Raw genomic sequence first — 20,488 nt, 5'->3', positions numbered from 1 at the left:
TAGGTGTGCCATGCCCATCACTGGTTTTTATTTACCGAGCACTCCCAGAACACCTACTAAATTCAGTGGGGTGAGGGTTTGTCTAATTTTTTCCTTTCCCTAGAGACACAATACATGATCTCGCTGCAGTGTATTTGTTGTATTGTACTTGAAAGATGCACCACAAAGACAAAGTCATTCTTGACTTCTTGCCCATTCTAAGCTCCCAGGACAAGCCAAAGTCAAGAGGCTTCTAACTCAGCAATTACCATGGCAACAGTGGTCTTATTCAGAGAAAGAAGGACAGTTCAAGCCTCTCAGCTTTTTCTATACCTAACACATGTATACATTTGTAAATGAATAATCCCAGCAATTCTATGGTTCCAAATATAATGGAAGTATTTAAACCTCCCAGAATATGTAAATTCCTTCTGCACTCAAAATAAGTTGACGTATGGGGGGTGGGGAACAATTTGTAGTATCTATGGAGTAAATGCTATACAATGACAGACTGGGAGAAGGGATTTTTAATGGAAGATTTTAAGTATAAACACCTCCTAGGACATACTAGTTTTTTAGACATGCATCTACCTAATAGCAAGTTTGAAGCAATAAAGCACCAGAAAGACGGGAAGACTTTGACAAGGAATGAGTACAAGTCATGCCCTAGGTTTTGACTTCCTAATTCTCAATAGTCACTTCAAAACAAAGAGTCAACCACCCTCAGATACACAGAAAATCAGTAATCTTGGGGATTTCATGACCTAACGCTTACTTTGTCCAGACTTTTGCTTCTGACGAAAATTCACCAAGGGAAATTCTTTATTCCTTCATTTTGAGCATCATTGTGTAAAGCTGACAAAAAATAATGGTCAATGTTTTAATAGGCACCACTGCTTATATACCTTTTAATAATAGGAAAAAATACAACTATTTACTTTGAATTCACAAATATCTAAATATTTACTCAATTGGTGTTAATTTTAAGTCTAATAAAACTTTAAAAGAACAGAAATCACCCAGTCAAGACACATGCCTGGGTTGCAGCCCAGTTCCCAGCGGGGGACACACAAGAGGCAACCATACATTGATATTTCTCTCCCTCTCTCCTTCCCTTCCCCTCTAAAGAAAAATACAGTATTTTTTAAAAAGAACAGAAATCAATACATAGGGAAATTTTAAGAAGGACAAGACTAACAAAAAGCATTGATAAGTATTAATCACCATATACACATCATCTCTGTTGAACCGTGACAGGTGCTGTTAGGTCACAGGTGGCAAACACAAGGCCCAGGGGCCAAATATGGTCCTCCACCTTGTTTTATCCAGCCTGGCACCTTGTTTCTACCTGGCGGCAGCGCAGAGCTCTTGCTTAACTGTTAAGGAGCAGTTACATTTATTGATACAGTCCTAAAATTACATTCGGCTCTTTGAAGGCAACTGTGAGGCTGATATGGCCCCCAGTGAAAATGAATATGACACCCCTGTCTTAGGTGATAAGAACCGAGACAGTGAAAAGGAGGTTTATATTTATGATCTGTGAGGTACAAAACATCCCAAGTGCTCAGCCCTTTATTAGAACCCGGAAGCAGATTCACCTTGTAACCTGTATTGATCACCATTCCTCCCCGTAGAGACGGGGTGGCTTTCTCGGTGGCCTCTGACGATTCCACCCTGCACTTTCTACTCCTGTATACTCTCTGGTGCCTTTGCCCTCATCGGGAATGATTCCTCCCTGTCTCCTAGAACTTTCAAACACTTTAGGTCCAGTTTAAAATGCTGCTCCTCAAGGCCTTCCAAAAACCACTCCTATCTCTAAACTCTTAATATATGTGAAGTGTTCCACTCATTTGGTTAATTAGGGATGCACTGCCTGTGGATAGTTCTTAGAGTAGATGGTTAACTTTCCTTCTTATTTTATCATTTAACTTTTCACATATTTAAGCTCCTTGAGGATATATTTTTTATCTCCTTTTGTTTACCTACACAGATGGCACTATTAAATATTTATTGATTTGAATTTATTTAAAACTATTCATTCCATAGTGCTGATTTAACAAACTTAAAAGACACAGAGGAAGATGATGGCGCTCCATTTCAAAGCTGCTTTCTAAACCACTGCTTCCGGAAAGTGCAGGGAATTTCCTTCGACCTCCTCACTGCCTGGAAGCATTTTAGATCTTGCATCCCCTCAATTGCTGCAATCTGGGCTCAAATAGACCCTTGTAAAAACTCTCTAAAAAATAAAAATATAAAAACAAGCCTTTTCACAATTTTAAATAACATAATTCAAATACTACTGAAAACAACAGATAAATGTAGCTAGCCCTGACCAGTGTGGTTCAGCTGCTTGGATGTCCTCTCATGAAGGAAAAGGTTCCCAGTTCAATTAATTCCCAGTCAGGGCACACGCCTGGGTTGCAGGTTCGGTTCCTGGTTGGGGTGTCGTATTCGAGAGGCAACCGATCGATGTTTCTCTTTCACGTTGATACTTCTCTCCCTCTTTTTCACTCACACATCCCCTCTCTCTAAAAATAAATCAATAAAATCTGTTTTAAAAATAGTTCAAGGTTGCTAAAGAAATGTTATGGAAACATGTTGAGAAAAGTTGATGTGAGATATCAAAGGAACAGGAGTGGAAGTCCGTGTTGGCAGATAACAGGAAACAAGGAAAAGCTGTAACCGTAAGAAACCAACATGAACGAAACTGGCAATGGGAGGGAATGAATTAGTCCTGGCAGAAATCCTCCCCTGCCTAAGCAATTTCAGTAACGTGTGCAACTTCTTGTACAGTAACAGAATCATGGAGCAAGAAATGGAATGCTCAGGACAGTCAAGGCAGAAACTGGCTGTACCAGGCCTCAGTCCATCTGCAGGATGAATAAAGGGAGGCATGCCTGCCTCGCAAGAGGCAAATGTGCAGAAGTTAAGTTGGGTGAAAGCGCATGGTACTCCTTGCACTCTTTCTGTACATTCTTGAGAATCTGTAATTATTTCAAAATAAAGAGGTTTCAAAGTACAGGCTGTGGACCCAGACCCAGACCATCAGGGTTTGAATAGAGGCACAATCTATTATTAGCTGAGTGACCTCAGTTGAGTTATTTTCCTCTCTGGGCCTCAAAGTGATAAAAGATAGAAAAAAAAGAAGTAAAGTGACAGAAAGATAAAGTATAAAAGATAGAAAAAGGTTATTATCCTCTTCTATAAAGTGAGGATAATAACAGCATTCACCTTATAAGGTGTTGAGCAGATTAAAATAAACTAATCCATGTAAACCACTCACAACAGTGTATGCTACATAGTAGGCACTCAATAGATAGCCATTATTAATGTTGCTATGATTTTTTTTAAGTGTACCCTAAAATTGTGTTCAGCTCTAGAATTCTGTATGTTTTAAGCTGTTTGATCAAATTTTTAGCACAGTCACCTGTCTTCTCTCCATAAATGTATTCAATGTCTTATACAGACATACCTATATTTATTCTTTCAAAAATGGATATATCATAAACAACCCATTGGAGAGGAGCCTCAGTGTACATTGCAGCCTGGCTTCCAGTTACATCCAAGTCATCTCTATCCATGAGATGGAGAACCGTGTCTTGTTTGGAAAGTTCTCAAGGACAACAGATCCCACGTGCTCTGCAGTAATGCTCCCCAGGGCCTTGCAGATATCAGGAAATCATTATTGGTCCAGTTTACACTTATCGCCTCTTGTTACCCATGGATGTAGAAGATACATTTTAGAACTTTGTACCTGAAGACCCTTGCTAGATCTCTGTTTTCTTTCTCTTTAATGCCCTTACAGGTACTATCTTCCAAACGTTTAATTACCTTTATTTCTACTTCCCAGAGTTATTGTAAGGATCCCATTAATTAGAATACATCAAAGCATCTAATTCTGTACCTGGCTCAGACTAAGTACCTAATGAATTTTTCTTTCTTTCTTAACCAAGAACTAAACTAATTATTTCCATTAGAATGTGAGGCAGCCAAGGCATTCTAAATGGAATCTCATAAAGAATACATAGGCAAGCTAACAAATTCAACAGTTTTTTATCTTTCACTTGAAATGTTCAATAAAGCAGTACTATGAAACCAAATCCTAATTTTTCTTCCCTGCTCTCCCTACTCAATTTTTATTCAAACCCCAAAGTTTAGCTATTATGGTGTCTTTTAAAGCTTAGATATTTTAAATGAAAGTAGCTCAAGAAATATATACTATAAATAGACATCCTTTGGGAGAACATTTTTCCTAAAATTATTCCTAGCCTTTTCTAACCCTTATTCAGTCACATTGCCACTTAAAATGTTTTTTGCTCTTACAGTTACTGTGAATGTGCTCCTCCCAAAATATGAAATCTTGTCAAAAAAGGCAGATTTTATGATATCAAACACCTACAGTAATACGGCAACACGAGAGATTATAGCTGTAGGGAAAAGTGATTCAGTAAAGCTGGTGTCTTGTCACTTCAGTTTGTGACTCCTTTGTCTGTTTTCTAGTGATTTTTAAAGCCAGAACAGCCTGCAAGCTTCCCACAATATTGGTGTTTTCAGCTAAATTTTCTCCTCCTATTCTTAAGATTCTATTCTGAAAGTGACAAAACATGAATGGGATAAATACCAAAGCTTGATTTTTTTAGAAAATCACTACATCAAGGGTAGTTTAGAAAAATTCTGTTTTTACTTCCAGCCTTCTTGCCTCACAAAGAACTTGGCTTTCTGTCATCACCAAATACTATGGGAGAATAGTTAAATGAACCCTTTGATTTGCAACACAGTATATCCTCAACTGCCACCACATTTCTAAGAGTTTTTTTTCTTTAGTTCTGAGAGTACAACGGGACCCAGTTAAAGCAGCAGCAATTCCTAACACAAAGTTGCAAAACCTAAATTCTGATAAAGATTGCCTGCAAACGCAATAGAATGAACAATGAGGTTATTGTTTCTCTAAGAGAAAAATGCTTTTTAAAAAATATTTAACTAGAGTGACTTTTACCTTAAGGAAATACTGTATTCCGGGTAGAAGACACTTGTGTACTGGACCCACGCACCAAATTCCTCTTCAGCTTCCCTCTTCCTGTCATCTGTTACTGAAAACAGATGAAATGATTCAAATCTTCTTACAGATATGTGTCGTAGACAGTCATCCAGGTGTTTTTGCTTCAGAACCTTTGAAATAAAACCCAATATCTTGGTCATAATATATAAACATAAGTGTTCAAAGTTTAAGTGGTAAGGGGACTTTTATTTCCAATAATAGACTATTAGAAAATTCAGAGCAACCTTTTATGGAAGACAACTAGAAAGGATTAACAAACTATTTTAAAACATTACTTGAAGGCATCGGAGAGCAAAGAAGATGGTGAAGCTATACAAGTCTAATACCTTTAAAAGGAGTTAAATGTACAAAGGTGAGCCTGGCCACTTTTATTGTAGGACATTTGTCGATTCCAAAAGAAAGAGCTGCGAAGAGAGCAGTGCCTGTAACAGCTTGCAGAGCAGGAGGTACCGACTGAATTCCAAAGCTTACAACATAAGCAGGAGCCCATCCCTGTGCATGTGGGTGTATGTGTGTGTGTGCATGTGTGTGTGCACGCGCACACATGTGTGTTAAGGTAAATGAGTAACTTTGTTGATATCGTTGAAACTGGGTTTTTAAGTCTGGGAAAAAGGAGATACAGCTATAAGATTAATGAGGATAAGTAAAACCCTATGCCTCTGAATCTGAATAAAGGATAATAGAAACTAATGATTTCATTTTCTAAAAACATGTTTATTGATTTCAGAGAAAGGGGAAGGAAAAGAGAGAAAGAAACATTGATAAGAGAGAAAGAAATGTTGATAAGAGAGAAAGAAACATTGATGTGAGAGAGAAACATTGACTGGTTGCCTCCCATATGCGCCCTGGCCAGGGATCAAACCCACAACCTAGGTATGTGCCCTCACTGGTAATGGAGCCTTCAACCAACTGAGCCACAGCAACCAGGGCTGATTTCATTTTTTTAAAAACTATACATATCTTTCCTACATCTGACCACTGAAAAAATCTAGAAACAGTGAGCGACCAACTAGAAGCAATAAACACAGGGTACTCTCTAAACACTATTTTCAATTAAAACAGAGTAAGGTCCCTTAGAGAAATTGTTAGATAGGACAAGGGTCTCAAGGTCAGGGTGGTCCTTACTAAATGCTATTCTTGCTTAATTTTAAAACGTAACAGTACTTTGCAGACTCAGTTGTGACTTGATGAGCTAGACTACAACCCAAGGGTAAGCTTAGCCAAATGCAAAGAAAAAACCAACATGTGATTAACCAGACAGTCCCTATAAGCAATAGCTAAGCCTCCCTTCATGGATACAGAGCTTGGATGTGAAGCCCTTGTCTCCTTTACTTGCTGCAAGAAATAAAACTCCCCAACAAGAACAACATCTAGTTCTTGAAGAGAGCAGCCCAAGGGGCAAACCCATTGCGTCAGTTATAAAATGGCAGGAACTGTAGGGATATAAGATGAGACTAAAACATCCTACACAAGTAAACAAGAAAGCCACACAAAATAAAGAGGAATATTAATAGTATTCTGGAGCCAATCTGAATAAGGACCATTGGCCAAAGATTTGACAGGGTGAGTATTAACAACGGTAACAAATGTAATAGAATTGAAGCACATTAGTTCATAAAGGTATTTTTCCAAATGCCTCGTTGATGACCGTGGAAGGGTGTTAGAGAACCAACATATCACTGTGAAAATCAGTAATGGAGACATTCGAGTACTTCTCTGTCTTTTCTCTATGAACTGCAACTGAGAGTCCAAATAGAAGATCAAGGGAAGGTTCCAAGTGATGAATGAAGACGGAATTCCAGAATTAGAATATCGCCATATTCAACCCTTTCATGAACTCATGAACCTAGGCAATTGCCATCAAGAAGAGAAATAACCAGGCATCCCTGTGATTACTGATGAAAGTACACAACACCATCACCTTGATCAACCAAACAGAACAAAAAAGGCCCATCAAATCTGAAGCTGAGCTCCTATATCTTGTAGGAAATATAGGGAGAGAGGAACACATTAAGCATAATCATCAAGTGCAGCTAGCAAAGTTCAGATTATGGGAAACTCTGCAAGACAAAAATCCTAGTTTCTTCAGTAAATTAAAGACAAGGGTTGAAAAAGAGACATACACAGGGAACGTTTAGATTAAAAAATCAACCAATAACACACATCAACCAATAACAATGTTTGGACCTTATTTTGATCCTGTTTCAAAATAATCTAATTGTAAAGAAAAATTATGAGCTAAAAGGGAAATTTTAAAAACCAACCAGATGTCTCATGACATCAAGGAGTTATTCTGGGTGTGATACGGCATTGTAATTATGTTTTTAAATGGCATCTTGTATAGATTCATACTGAAATATTTACAGAAAAAATTGCCATGATATCTGAAATTTATTTCAAAATAATTATAGTTGGGAATATAATAAGAAAGTAGAGATGAAACAAAGTTGGTCAGAAGTTAAAAACTGTTGAAGTTGATGGATACATGAGTGATTATTAACCTATTCTCTCTAATGTTCTATGTGTTTGATGTTTCCCAAAATACAAAGTTTTTAAAAGATATAAAACAACCTAATAATCATAAACAAGTAAAAAATAGCTAAAAATATAAAACCACAAATACATGTGGAAAGTAAGCAATATACTTCTAAATAACCTGTGAACCAAAAAAGGAAAAGAAAGCATAATGGTAATTACAAAGTATTTTTTAACTGAATGATAATAAAAATACAGTTCAAAAGATATAAAATGCAACTAAATCCATGCTTAGAGGGAAATTTATAGAAGGGCTAAAAATCAATAAACTAAGCATCCATTGCAAAATTAGAAGAAGAAGCAAATCAACCCCCCCAAAAGAACAGATGTTAATTAAGTAGAACACAAACACGGTAGGGAGAATTAATGATACCAAAATTGATTCACTGAAGAGATTAAATAAAACTGATAAATCCTCAATGAGACTCATATGAACAAAAGAATTAAGGTATAAGTATCAACATAACCTAGGAAGATTACTATACATCCTACAGGCATTAAAAATAGCAAAGGAATATTACAAAAACTAATTTTGAAAATTAAAAAAATGAACAAATTCCTAGAAAAATACAACTACCAAAGTTGATATAAGTAGAAACAGAAAGTGTAAATAATCTTAAACTATTTTTAAAATAGAATGCATAAATAAAAACCTTACCACAAAGAAAACTCTAGGTCTACCTTGCTCACAAGCAAATTACGCCAACAGTCTAAGTAAGAATTAATGCAAATCTTACCACACTCTTCTTTAAATCCGTAAGTAGTCCTAGGGCATTAAAATTTGTGACAGAGGAAACTGATGCAAAGGAATTGATTTGTTAATTTGTTCAATCAGAGAGCTTTTAAGAGGTGAGTCCAGGCTTCAAATCTAGATAGTGTGACTACATAAACACTTAAAACCTCTGCTTGTGGAGAATATGGGAGACAGGCATCCAAACATCCATATCTTAGGTATCCTTCTAAGATACCTACCTATATTATAAAGCTGGAAACTAAAGACTACATTTCCCAGAATCCCTAACAGCCAAATTTGCAAATCTGTGATTTTAGTTTAGCTAGTCAGGTGCACTAGCATGAGAATTGAAAAGATAATAGTAACTGCATTTCTGCAACTTTTACTGGTAAGAAGAGTTTCAAAGACATTTTGTTCTCCTACAGCACCTTTAGCAGAGTTCCCGGTGTTCACTCCAACTTAACAGAGAGTGGGAGCAGCAGAAGGGCCACACTGCTGCAAACAGACAGTGGATAAGCTTTACATCTAACATCTATACAGCTGGCAGCAGCTAATCATCAGAGCTGAGAGATAGGTGGTAAGATCCTGGAGACATCCTCAGGTTCTTTATTTCTGGTGGTTCTGAGTGTTGGTTGTTCTGTACTTTAGCTGTAATTCTGAGGTTGTACAAAATGCGAGCTATGGTTATGCTGCCATCTTGACTGGAAGTCAAAAAATATTTTTTGGTGTTAAGAGCAAGTCAACCAAGTCCTTTGTTACAAGAATAAAACAGGATGTGAAAAGACAAAATGAATGATTTCTAACCCTGGAAAGTAATTCAACTTTAAAACAGTCAGAAATGGAAGAGGTTTTAAAGCAATCTAGCCTCACTTCCTTATTTACAAATAAGAAAACTGAGGTCCAAAGAGGCTGCTCATGATCATACGAGTAATTGAGGGCAGATCTGGGCCTAAAATCAAGTCATTATTGAATTCTAGTCCAGAAATCGTGCTGTTTCAGCACTGATAGTCTCAAACATAGAGCACCTGCTTTAATTTAAATCGTGCTGTGAACCCTCTGGTTCCCTTTCCCGTGGGGGTCATAAAAGGAGGAAAAGTAATACTGAAACAGGCCTCACAGCTCTACAGCATGCGGGCTAGTTTCAAACAAGGTTAAAAAAATAATAATAAATAAATAAATTGTGCTGTGAACTACTCCATTAATCGGGTTCTTCTACCACGTACTCAGACTTCTAGGCTAGATTATTCATCCAGTAGGTATCTGTAAGCACGTAATGGTCATTGCTACTTTTTCGTCCGCCCTACATCCCTTACTCTTAGGAACTGCTCCTCCCTCCCTCAGTGTAATAATGGCGGGGTTGTTCTCATCCCTGACCCCCGTGGGCTGATGACCCAGGTTAGCCAAAGTACCCCATTTTCCTGGGCACAGCAGTTTGTCAACGTTGGCCCTATCAGAGTCATTTGGAGTAAATAACTTGGGTGTTGGAGAAAAGGGTCGTTTCTTCTGGGTAACTGGCTCAATGGATGATAAAGGTCTGTAACTGCCAACAGCCATCTTTGTTATCAGGTAATGAGACCCAACAAAGGAGAAAACAGAACATCATCCACAGCCTGTATTATCACTGATCCATAGACTTCCAAACCTCATCTGCCTAAAGTGGGCCCTAGACTCAAAAGTCAGTACTTTACCGCGTGACCTGGTATCAAATAACGTACTAGGTCAACCAGGTTTTCTCTCAAAAATGTTAATTATGAAACAGAAGATACTGAATGTTAAAGTGAAGGGTCAAGAGAGAGCACTGGAGCCCTATGGGGTAATGAAAACCAGAACTATGAAGGACAAAGCAAGCAGATGTAAGCAGATATCATGAAGATGTCCCCTAGGAAAGAGAAAGAAAGCTGCATGTCCTAGCACTCTTTACACTCCTCAGTTCTCCAGTTTGGATGCATACACAATGACCCATTCATTTGAGATATTTATGGAACCGTTTAGAATGGCGTGGGAATGTAGCTCAGCCCCCACTCAGAAAGTCCAGTGGGGAGCGAGTTGGCACACAGGACCCACAGGACCCACATCCACGGACAGGTTCTCCCGTGGGGAATCAGGCCTGCATTGTACCTAGGCTATGAGACTTGCTTTTGCCCAAACTCCCTCACCCTGAATTGTTGTAACTTCCTAAAGTCTGAGCTAAACCTCCCAAGTATGGAGTGTAACCAATTCAACCACTTTCCCCCTTGATCTGTAACATCCTTTTCTTTGAAGTAATTAGCAACATTCTTTCCTTTGTTACCTGTAAAAGGTAATCACCTACAGCGAACCTGTGCATAGTAAATTAGGACCATCCTCAATGTAATGTACCCAGAAAAGCAATAAAAGCTTGTCCAGGCAGGGGACCCGCTCCCCCCCACCTCTCTCACTTAGAGAGCAGCCATGCTGTCCCTTTTTCTCCACAGGACTTCTGTAGTCCGTGTGAATTTGTCTCTCATGGCCACAACACACAGATCCTGCTGGCCAGGATCCACATCAGAAATATATTTATTAAGAGAGACTTCCGCCAAGTTGGAGGCATAGGTGGAAGCACTGTGCCTTCTCCCACAACCAAGTTTGAATACAACAAAGGTTTGGAGAACAAGGACACACCCAAAGACCAGAAAACGGAATTATACGGAAGTCCGACAACTACAAACCGTTCAACGGGGACGGTAAGAGAGGCAGAGCCAGCAGCAGAGCTGGGTTGGGCAGGACAGATCCCCGACCTAGGCGCACAGGCAGCCCAGAACCAGTCAGGGTGTGGGGCAGAGTGACTGCGGTCGCACATTCGCGCACAGTGAGACGGACCATGCAGGCCCCAGGGGGCGAACCCAGTGGTGGAGGGCTGACGGCGGTGGCACACTCGCGTGCAGTGGAACGAAACACATGGGCCTGGTGACGGTGGTGGCTGCGGCACTGGTGGGGGCCGCGGTGGCAGGCAGCAGATGGAAAGCCATTGTCCCTCTTTGACCCCGCCCCCACATACTACGTCACAACCCAGCGATTTAGTTGCCCTGCTCTAGTGAACACTTTAGGGCTCTGATCCAGCTACAGAACAGGCAAGAACAGCCCAAAAGATGGCGCAAGAAGAGCTCAGAGTCCCAGAGCCAATAACTCTAAGCGACCGAGAAATTGCCAGCCTCTCAGAAGCACAATTCAAGACACTATTTATCAGGATGCTCACAGAACTGGTTGATTATAGCCACAAATTAGAGGAACATATGAAGGCTAAACTAATTGAAATGAAGGGAGATGTCCAGGAAACCAATAGCGATGGAATGGAAACTGGGACTCAAATCAATGGAATGGACCAGAAGGAAGAACGAAACATCCCACCAGAAAGGAATGAAGACATGAGGATTCAAAACAATGAGGAGAGGCTTAGGAACCTCCAGGACATCTTTAAACGTTCCAACATCCGGATTATAGGGGTACCAGAAGGGGGAAAGAAACAGCCATGAGTGGAAAATGTATTTGAATAAATAATAAAGGAGAACTTCCCCAGTCTGGCAAAGGAAATAGACTTCCAGGAAATCCAGGAAGCTCAGAGAGTGCCAAAGAAGTTGGACCCAAGAAGGAACACACCAAGGCACATCATAATTACATTAGCCAAGACTAAAATGAAGGAGAGAATCCTAGAAGCAGCAAGGGATAAGGGGACAGTCACCTACAAAGGAGTACCCATCAGACTGTCAGCGGATTTCTCAAAAGAGACCTTACAGGCAAGAAGGGGCTGGAAAGAAGTATTCCAAGTCATGAAATCCAAAGACCTACAGCCAAGATTGCTTTATCCAGCAAAACTTTCATTTAGAATGGAAGGACAGATAAAGTGCTTCTCAGATAAGGTCAAGTTCAAGGAGTTCATCATCACCAAGCCCTTATTATATGAAATGCTAAAGGGACTTATATAAGAAAGAGATGATGAAAAATATCAACAGTGAAAGGACAGCAAACACACAGGTATTAACAACCACACCTAAAACAAAAGCAAACTAAGAGGACAGCTAGATCAGGAGTGGAACCATAGAAATGAAGAACACATGGAGGGTTAGAAACAGGGGGGTGGGAGGAGGAGAAGGGGGGAGAAGGCACAGAAAATAGCATAGATGGTAGGTAGAAAATAGATAGGGGGGAGGGCGAGAATAGTGGGGGAAATATAGAATCTAAAGAACTTGAGACACGTGGTTATAAACTAAGGGGGGGAGAATGGTGGGGGAGGGAGTGTGTGGGTGGAGGGGAATGAAGGGGGGGAATAGAACAACTGTAATGGTATAATCAATAAAATATATTTTTTAAAAAAGAAATATATTTATTAAGAGCCTACAAATGTTTGAAATATAGAGTAGATTACTATTATAGGAAAACATTCTCTTGTTCCCTTGCCCCTTCCAAGGAAGGAGTACATTTCTCTGCCCCTTGACTTCAGTGGTCAGGTTTGCTCTCTTACACCTCTGCCACCACTGTGAGTGCAGGCCAGCCAACTGGTGCAAGGGATGAGGGCCATGTGGACCAAGAATGTGGCATAGAACCACTCAGCTGATTACAGCCTATGCCAGTTAACTCCCAGGTGGCCCACAGATGCACAGACAGAATAAATGCTTGTTGTGGTATGCCACTGTGATGTTGCAGTTGCTTGTTATTCAGCAACAGCTAGCTGATACAATACACTGAGGACTAGGTGCTATGGGCCACTTAAAAACTGTCCGTACTCTAAGGCTTTCTATAAGAATTGATAATATCTACCAAAAACCAACTAGCCAGGCCCTGCGCTAGATGCACAGGATGACAATTCATAAAATACCTTTTCCCAAGAAAACTCCCATTCTTGTAAGAAAGATAGAGTCTGATCAAATAATCATAAAATAATGTGATGTGAGGTTCACCAAAAGAGTGAGGGGAGGGTCTCACTCAGTCCAGGGTCGTTAGGAGAGGTGCCAAAAAAGAGGAGATTGAAATGGAGGTCTGAAGGATAAAGAGTCATTCATTAAGTAGAGAAGATAAGACTTTATGCAGAGGACAGATCTGTACCAAAACATCAAATGTCAAAGCCTGTGGAGAGTTCAAGTGGTAGCCATAGCTGAAACTTTTGTCGTGTAGACAGCAATTCAGAATGAGCGTAAGTGCTGGTCGACTAGAGTTTTTGCTATACTAAGAATCACTGAAGTCATCACAGTAAGATTTGATTAACTTAAGGCACTAATTTACTAATTTCATAATTGGACTTTAATCAATGTTTACTTCACTATAGAAAGTTTCTGTAATAATGATTTGAGGACGCTCACTTTATTATTCCATAATACTAATTGTAACATTAATAGAAAAACCAGCTCTGGGCCGACTTTCAAAGCATCAGCAAAGAAATGATCTTTAAGTTATGTAGTGACAGCACTGGAAGGCCACCGTAAGAAAAGGTGACTCTGCAAAGTGACTGCAAACAAAGTAACCCCCAAAATACCACCCACACAATCTCGGGTAAAGTGGCAATAGCTGGGAAACTCCTCTTGAAATACATCGAAAATGCAAAGTGTCCTCGAGTAAAATCTTCAGCAGGGAGCCTCAAGCTGAGGCACTACACTGGAGTGTAGAACAATAAAGATTTCATTTCCAGCAATTTGGAAAGAGTCGGTGATGTCAAATCAGAAATCTGTCAAACCTGCACAGGACTGAAGTGATAAGCCAATAGCAGCAACTTTTAGGTACGAGAAGATAATCGCCATTAAACAAACTATTGCATCTTGTTGGGGAAATCTCTCCAATCACCTCCAACTGCAAGGTAACTTTCACACGGGGGGGGGGTGAGGAGGCTGGAGAGAGCAGCTCTAGCTACTCCTTTCACTCTCCGCTGTCACTGAAGAAACAGGCAACGCGTGCAACGTCCAAGTCCCACCAACAGTCAACCACGCAGATCTCCAAAGCAAGGGCCAGCTTGCGGCTACAATCAGGCTGGGAGTTAAAAAGCAAGTAGAAGAAACCTGGGGAAGGAAGTACAACAGAAGCAGGAAAGAAAAAACGTATGGGGTGGGGAGCGGAGGTCCCACCGATCGCCCTCTAGCAAGAATAGTCCCCCTGATGAGACAAATGTCTAGAAAGGGATGGATCTGCTACTTCTCTGAGTTTCCCAGGAACTCAGCATTGGGTGCCCCTTCCCCGCACAACCCCACGTGAATCCTGCCTTTTGGTGGGACGCTTAGGTGAAGCAAGGGGCTCTGGACAAAACTGTACGGGTGAATACTAAGTAGCTGCCTGTCGCTCTCCCAGCACAAAAGGGGAGTGACCAGAGGCAAAGGTGAAACGAGAAGGCTCTCTCTCCCTTACCTGCCGCAAGAGCTTCCACCGGGCGGCTCCTAAGGACGAGGAACCTACGTGCCCAGGAGCCGCGCCACTGCTAGTTCTGTCCTCACCCGAGGCGGCGCGCTCAGCCTCGCTGGCCACAGAGTCGGAGACTCCAGACTCCATCCCTCTGGAGCCACCTGTACGCCAGCTGCCGCCACCCCTACTCTCCCCTGCCAGGACCTGCGAAGTTCTTCCCTGTCAGGACCTTCGACGCCAACCCTCCCTTGCAACTGCCCAGGCCCTCCCGAAATCCGCATTTCCGGTTTTCTCGTCTCCTTGACAACCAGGCCCGCGCGACTCACGTCATTGCACCATTTTGCCGGTGGCCACCTTGAGTGAGGGCGGGCCAGAGGGGGAGGGGTCATTGGAAGAGGTAATAAAACTCTGTCTCTCTTTGTTTTCTTTTCCCCTAGCTCATGTAGAGCTAGGAACGCTAGCAAAGAACCAAAAGGATTATATTTTTGCGGGTTTAAGAACCCAGGAGAAAAGAAAAAAATCTATTCTTGACCACAGTAAAGATGGCGAAATTCGCTTAGTGCTCGTGCGGGATTGGGGTTACGTAGATCGGCGTGCTGCAAACCAACTCTGGGTAGGTTGTGATTCTGCAAGCTGCAGAACGCAGACCTCGGCTGGATGCGACGGAGGTTACATCCTCGTTACTCCTAAGAGCTTCTTCGGTGGCCTGTCTTCACTCTTTCGGTGTCCAGAGCCAGACTGACTTTGAATTTGCGTACGTATGGGTGGCGTATGCTGGGGGTCTCTGCCCTTTTTCCCTTTCTCCCCCCCGCCCCAGCCACCCCTTAGTCCCTTGTTCCTCGCTTTTTGACCAATGTCCCTTCATTGCGTGGCTCATGGCATTCCCCTCCCTGTCGCACTTACGCCGCCTCATCCCTGGGGTGGAGAGTTTCGCTGGGAAAACTAGTAGTTTCTCCCGCGAACACCCATTCATCGACCCACCCCCAGTCCTTAGCCTTGCATAGTGCCTTTTCCCTGCATATGATGGATGGATGAATTGAGGCTGCCCACATGGATATAGTGATTTAGGTTATTTGTTTCTATTTTGCCTGTGTCGGCTACTGATCCCCTATTTTCACTCGCCCATTATTTTGCTGCGACATGGGCATTAATGGAGGCGGGGGCGGGGGCGTGGTAGTGGATCAGAGTTGTAAATCTGACGCAGTATTGTGCCTTTGATACCGAGGGGCGTTTTGTGGAATACTCGCATGATGACATTCGACGCTGCAACATGTCGAGATTTTTTTTCTATCCTAATAATAGTAGTCACCATTTATTGAGTGGTCACTCCGTGCCAGGCACTGTATTGAGATCTTAACCTAAATTGTCTCGTTACAACTCCATAGGGTAAATAGTACCCTTATCTTAGCTTTGCAGATGAAGAAACTGAGGCACAGGAAGAAAGTGCACGAGTGAAGACCTTAATCCAGGTCTTTGTGACTCTTACATACTTACTAGTTTTAACTACCTTCATAGGTTAGTAAGAGGTTAGTAAAAACCAACTTCACAACAGAAACCAGAGATGGTCACATTTTTATTTGTGCATCCTGAAGTAATTGTGTGTGTTTAGCTAAATGCCTTTTTAATGTTGAAATCCGATCATTGCGGTCCAAGATTTGAAGCCAAACCATTCTGGATTTCTTGCTGTACCACTTACTGGCCAGGTCACCTGCGGCAGTTGCTTGAGTTGCTGAACTTCCCAGAGCTAGTTTGCTCACCTGTAGAATGAACATCACAATAGCTATTCTATCAGGTCCTATGGATCCCTATACACACTAAACCGACCTCTGCTCTCAGTTATGTAAGACCAAAGCCATTTTGCCTTTTAAAACCCTCAGACCCTGAGATGCCCCCCCATTAAGTCTATGCACTTATTTGCAAATTTTTATTTTGTTTTTTTGTTTTCTGTTTTGTTTTTTTTGTTGTTGTTTTGTTTTTTAGTTGCCCCTATGTGTGCCAGAGTCAGTGCTTCATAGTGTGACTTGATAGGACTGACTTTCCAAATGAAAGGCACATCTGCCAAGAAGTAAGATTTGAATGAAACTCACACAAGTTTTCAGATATTTTTAACCCGAGTTCTCAGTTACTCATTACCTGAGGGGTGCGTGGCCCTGAAGGGGAGGGATAAGAACTGCGGATCGTAGATGCTCTGAGAACCCACTACTGTCTAACTGTACCTACGAAATCACTCGTGCTGGTAGCCCCGAAGGGAGCATAAACCAGGGGCCGTGATACCATGCAGCAGAAGAGCAGATTATTTCTCCAGGCTTTGAAGTATAGTATTCCTCACCTTGGGAAATGCATGCAGAAACAGTGTTTGAATCGCTGTGCCTTCGCTGATCACTATTACAGTAGAGTAAAGTTGAAAAAATGTCACCTAACCAAGTGTCTGCAGAATAAACGCAAGATATCAGAGTTAGCAAGAAACATCCCAAGTCGGAGCTTCTCGTGTAAGGTATGAACTGTTTAAGTTTACCTGTCTGTAGGTCATTAAGATTAATTTTAGTTACTAGTTTGATTTTTAAATGTTTGGGCTCAATTGTCTATAGTCCAAATAAGTATAAAAGAATATATACATACATACATTTATAGAGCTCTAAGTTAACAAATAAATATATATTTAATATTTATGTAATGATTCACCTTAGAAATTCTTTAGTGCACCTACCAGTATAATTCTGAGTATTTAGTTTTCTAAAATTCCTTGAATATCATAACTGCTCTTAATAAAGTCTAATATTATGGTCATTGTTTTCTAAACACCAAATTAATAAACTTCACCAAAGGCCATGTACTTGTGTGTTACTGCTGTGTAAAATGAAGAAAGGACTTCCGTGTGAGACCACCTGAGTCATTTAGGAAGACGCTTTCAGATTGTTGTGCTCTGGCCAGATCCCAGGCCGCAGTCAGTGACCTCAGCCTTGAGAACCCAGTTGCCCTTATATGTAGAGTAACCACATCCTGGGTGGCCTGGGCGGGTCCCAGTCTACACCATTTGTCCCTGGGTAATTACAAGTATCATCCCCTTTCCTCTCAAAAGTGCCCTGGTTAGGAGGGTGAATGACGGGCATCCTGCTTGTTTCATTCAGATTAAGCTGTTTGTTTATGCTGCTGCCTCTTTGGCCTGCCTCTTTTACCCCATACTTGTTACGGCCCTCAGGTTCCTTAAATTACATCTGGGGATGATATTGTAATATTTAGCGTATTTTATTATTTTAATCTTTGGTTTTCTTTGTTTTGTTGCATACTGGTTTTTCTTCGTACTCTGTTTTTTTGACTTCCTCATTTTCTTACTGTGGTAAAATATGTATAACATAAAATTTGCCATTTAAACCATTTTAAGTATAATTTAATGGCATTAATTACATTCACAAGGTTGTATAGCCATCACCACTATTTCCAAAACCCTATCACCACCCAAAACGTATGCCCGTTAAGCGATGTCGTATCTTTTTTGAGCCCCTAGAAATCTGTAATGTACTTGGTTTTTATGAAATTGCCTATTCTAGATAATTCACATAAGTGAATCACAATATTACCCTTCTGTTTGGCTTATTTCACTTAACATAATCTTCTCAAGGTTCATCCATTTTGTAGCATATATCAGAACTTCACTCCTTTTTATGGCTGAGTAATATTCCATGATGTGTATATATCACATTTTGCTTAGCCATTCATCTATTGATGGACATTTGAATGGATTCTTCTCATTTTAAAATTAGATAGATTGATTGATAGATCCTTTGATTTTAATATTATTTTACATGGTTTATCTGATTTTTTATTTATTTAGATTCTTCTCTTAGCTCAGACTTATTTGTTGTAAGTTTTGTGTGTGGTGTTTTTTGTTTGTTTTTTTGCTTTTAACTTTTATCTGTTAATCCCTAGAGTTTTTACTCCTAACCTTTTAGTCTTTCAAATTATTTTTCTTTTCATAGCATCTGAGTTTAGCACTTTGATTCTTTCTTTACTCATGCAGAAATTCTTTATGCCTTTTATTTAAACAAACTTTTAAATTTTACCTATTGAAGACATTTTAGACGTTTAGATCAGTTTATCTTATATGTGTTTTGAACATTTTACCATCTTGTGCTTTTCTCTTAGGTCTTAGTTTATAAATAGCAGGCAGGGGTTAACCATCAGAGTGACAGCTGTGAGATTAGCTCACACCCTAGGCAGGAGGTAGACTATATTTTTTCCCTCTGCTTGTCCCTGAAGGAAATTTTTAATTCTCCTTCATAGATACTTATTACCTAGAAACTCTATCCTGAGCCATTAACTTCAAGAAAAGTGGCTCTTTTAGTAATTCTTTTGCCTAATAAAATGGTCCTGTTTTCACATGTCATTGGTCAATCATTCCTTCTGTGAGAAAAGATAAGATCTAAAAGCTGTGGTCTCTGTCTTCACCGTCACTGGGACCTGGGGAAACTGAAGAAACCCGTAGGCAAGAAAGCACATTTCCTTTCAGCAAACATTTACTCAGTTCTAACTTTGTCTACTCTTATGGGTACAGTAAAGGAGAAAAAGTGATTAATTTCTATAGAAAAATTAAAACGTACTTGCTTAAAGTACAGACCTATTTTTATAAGGTAACTAAAGAACAAGACATATAGTAGAAATGCCCCAAAGCAATGGATGTAGCCATGACTCGGGTGTCTGGGAACTAGTCTGGACTCTAATCTTCCTGAGGGGGGTGCTCGAGGGTGGGGAGGAGGTTCGATTTGATGTTCTCCAAAATAGGAGTCCCCGACCCCTGGGCCTGGGCCGCTGGTCTATTAGGAACCCGGCCACACAGCAGGAGGTGAGCTTGAGTGTCATGCACCTGAATCATCCTGAAACCATCCCCACCACTCTCTGGGTCTGTGGAAAAATTGTCTTCCACAAAACCAGTCTCGAGCCAAAAAGGTTGGGGAGCACTGCTCTAAAAGTCCTCCAAGTGCTAATCTCTTCCTGTGCTTCTACCTTACTAGAAACAAATTAGCACCTATATGTTTGAACTCTTTAGGACCAACTCCTACATTCTGTCTGGATCAGAAGTCCTGAGGAGCTTTGTATAAATGCAGATTCTTGGATCTCACCCCACATCTGCAGGGTCAGAATCTCCATGGCTGAGGCCTAGGGGATCAGTTTTATGTTGTTGCTGCATTTGAGGAGTGTGTGGTGTTTTTTTGTTTGTTTGTTTGTTTTGTTTAAATTCCTTGGGTAATTGTGAAATTCCCAGCCTGCCACTGACAGTGGACCTGCATTTAGGAACTAGACACTCGTGGCAATCAGTGATCAAGTTCTGCTGACCTAAACCTAATTGAATTCATTCATTCTGAAATTCTTATTGGCAAGTACCTTAGCTGTCCATTTTACATTATCCAGATGGGAAGATGAACTACTCCCGTTGCTCATGCACCGGCTAGTAATATTCAAAGACTAGCATCAGACTAGATAACCACATTTATCCGCCATGTCATCTGGCTCTGCTCTGATCACAAAAATATTTTCTAAAATCTTCAGTCATGATAATTCGAATGAAATGCAATAAAGCCAAATAAGGAAAGAAGAGAGGAAGGACTAAGTACTTTGGAAACACCAGCCCACGGGCTGTTGCTACAGTGATGATTAGCAGTTCCTATAGCAGTCTCTCTAAGGTTGGAAAAGAGGTGCCTCCTTCACTGGCAGTGCTGATCTGTGATTTGTAGGAATCACTGGTTCTCACTAGCAAGTTGAAATGTTGCCAGGAAAGGAGAAATGGGAAAATTTTAAAAGAAAGGTTAGGAAAGCCAGAAAGAAATTTAAGAAATGTCTTGCAATAA

The 20,488-nt window shown here is 40.7% G+C and overlaps 2 protein-coding genes and 1 pseudogene across 6 annotated transcripts in view; 2 read left to right on the top strand and 1 right to left on the bottom strand.

Moving 5' to 3' along the window:
• The window catches only part of CAMKMT (calmodulin-lysine N-methyltransferase), a 348,130-nt gene extending 333,222 nt beyond the window's left edge, over window positions 1-14,908 (bottom strand). For both annotated transcript variants that reach the window (XM_037066512.1, XM_037066511.1), the window contains exons 1-2: window positions 14,652-14,908; window positions 4,976-5,148 (exon numbers count right to left, since the gene is read on the bottom strand). In XM_037066512.1, coding sequence (XP_036922407.1) covers window positions 4,976-5,148; window positions 14,652-14,792 — 314 coding nt within the window. In that variant the 5' untranslated portion in view covers window positions 14,793-14,908. The remainder of the gene's footprint in view (window positions 1-4,975; window positions 5,149-14,651) is intronic.
• Window positions 9,358-9,457, top strand: LOC119001509 (uncharacterized; annotated as a pseudogene).
• Window positions 14,909-15,216: 308 nt separating the features above from the next.
• The window catches only part of PREPL (prolyl endopeptidase like), a 32,902-nt gene continuing 27,630 nt past the window's right edge, over window positions 15,217-20,488 (top strand). For 2 of the 4 annotated variants that reach the window (XM_037066505.1, XM_037066506.1), the window contains exons 1-2: window positions 15,217-15,399; window positions 16,886-17,139. In XM_037066505.1, coding sequence (XP_036922400.1) covers window positions 16,921-17,139 — 219 coding nt within the window. In that variant the 5' untranslated portion in view covers window positions 15,217-15,399; window positions 16,886-16,920. The remainder of the gene's footprint in view (window positions 15,400-16,885; window positions 17,140-20,488) is intronic. The other 2 variants (XM_037066508.1, XM_037066507.1) reach the window with 2 other exon arrangements.

This window comes from Sturnira hondurensis, unplaced genomic scaffold (assembly GCF_014824575.4).
Source record: "Sturnira hondurensis isolate 20B ecotype Veracruz unplaced genomic scaffold, ASM1482457v3 Scaffold0016663, whole genome shotgun sequence".
NCBI classification, from domain to species: domain Eukaryota; kingdom Metazoa; phylum Chordata; class Mammalia; order Chiroptera; family Phyllostomidae; genus Sturnira; species Sturnira hondurensis.
This window is presented reverse-complemented; position numbering and strand designations above follow the sequence as displayed.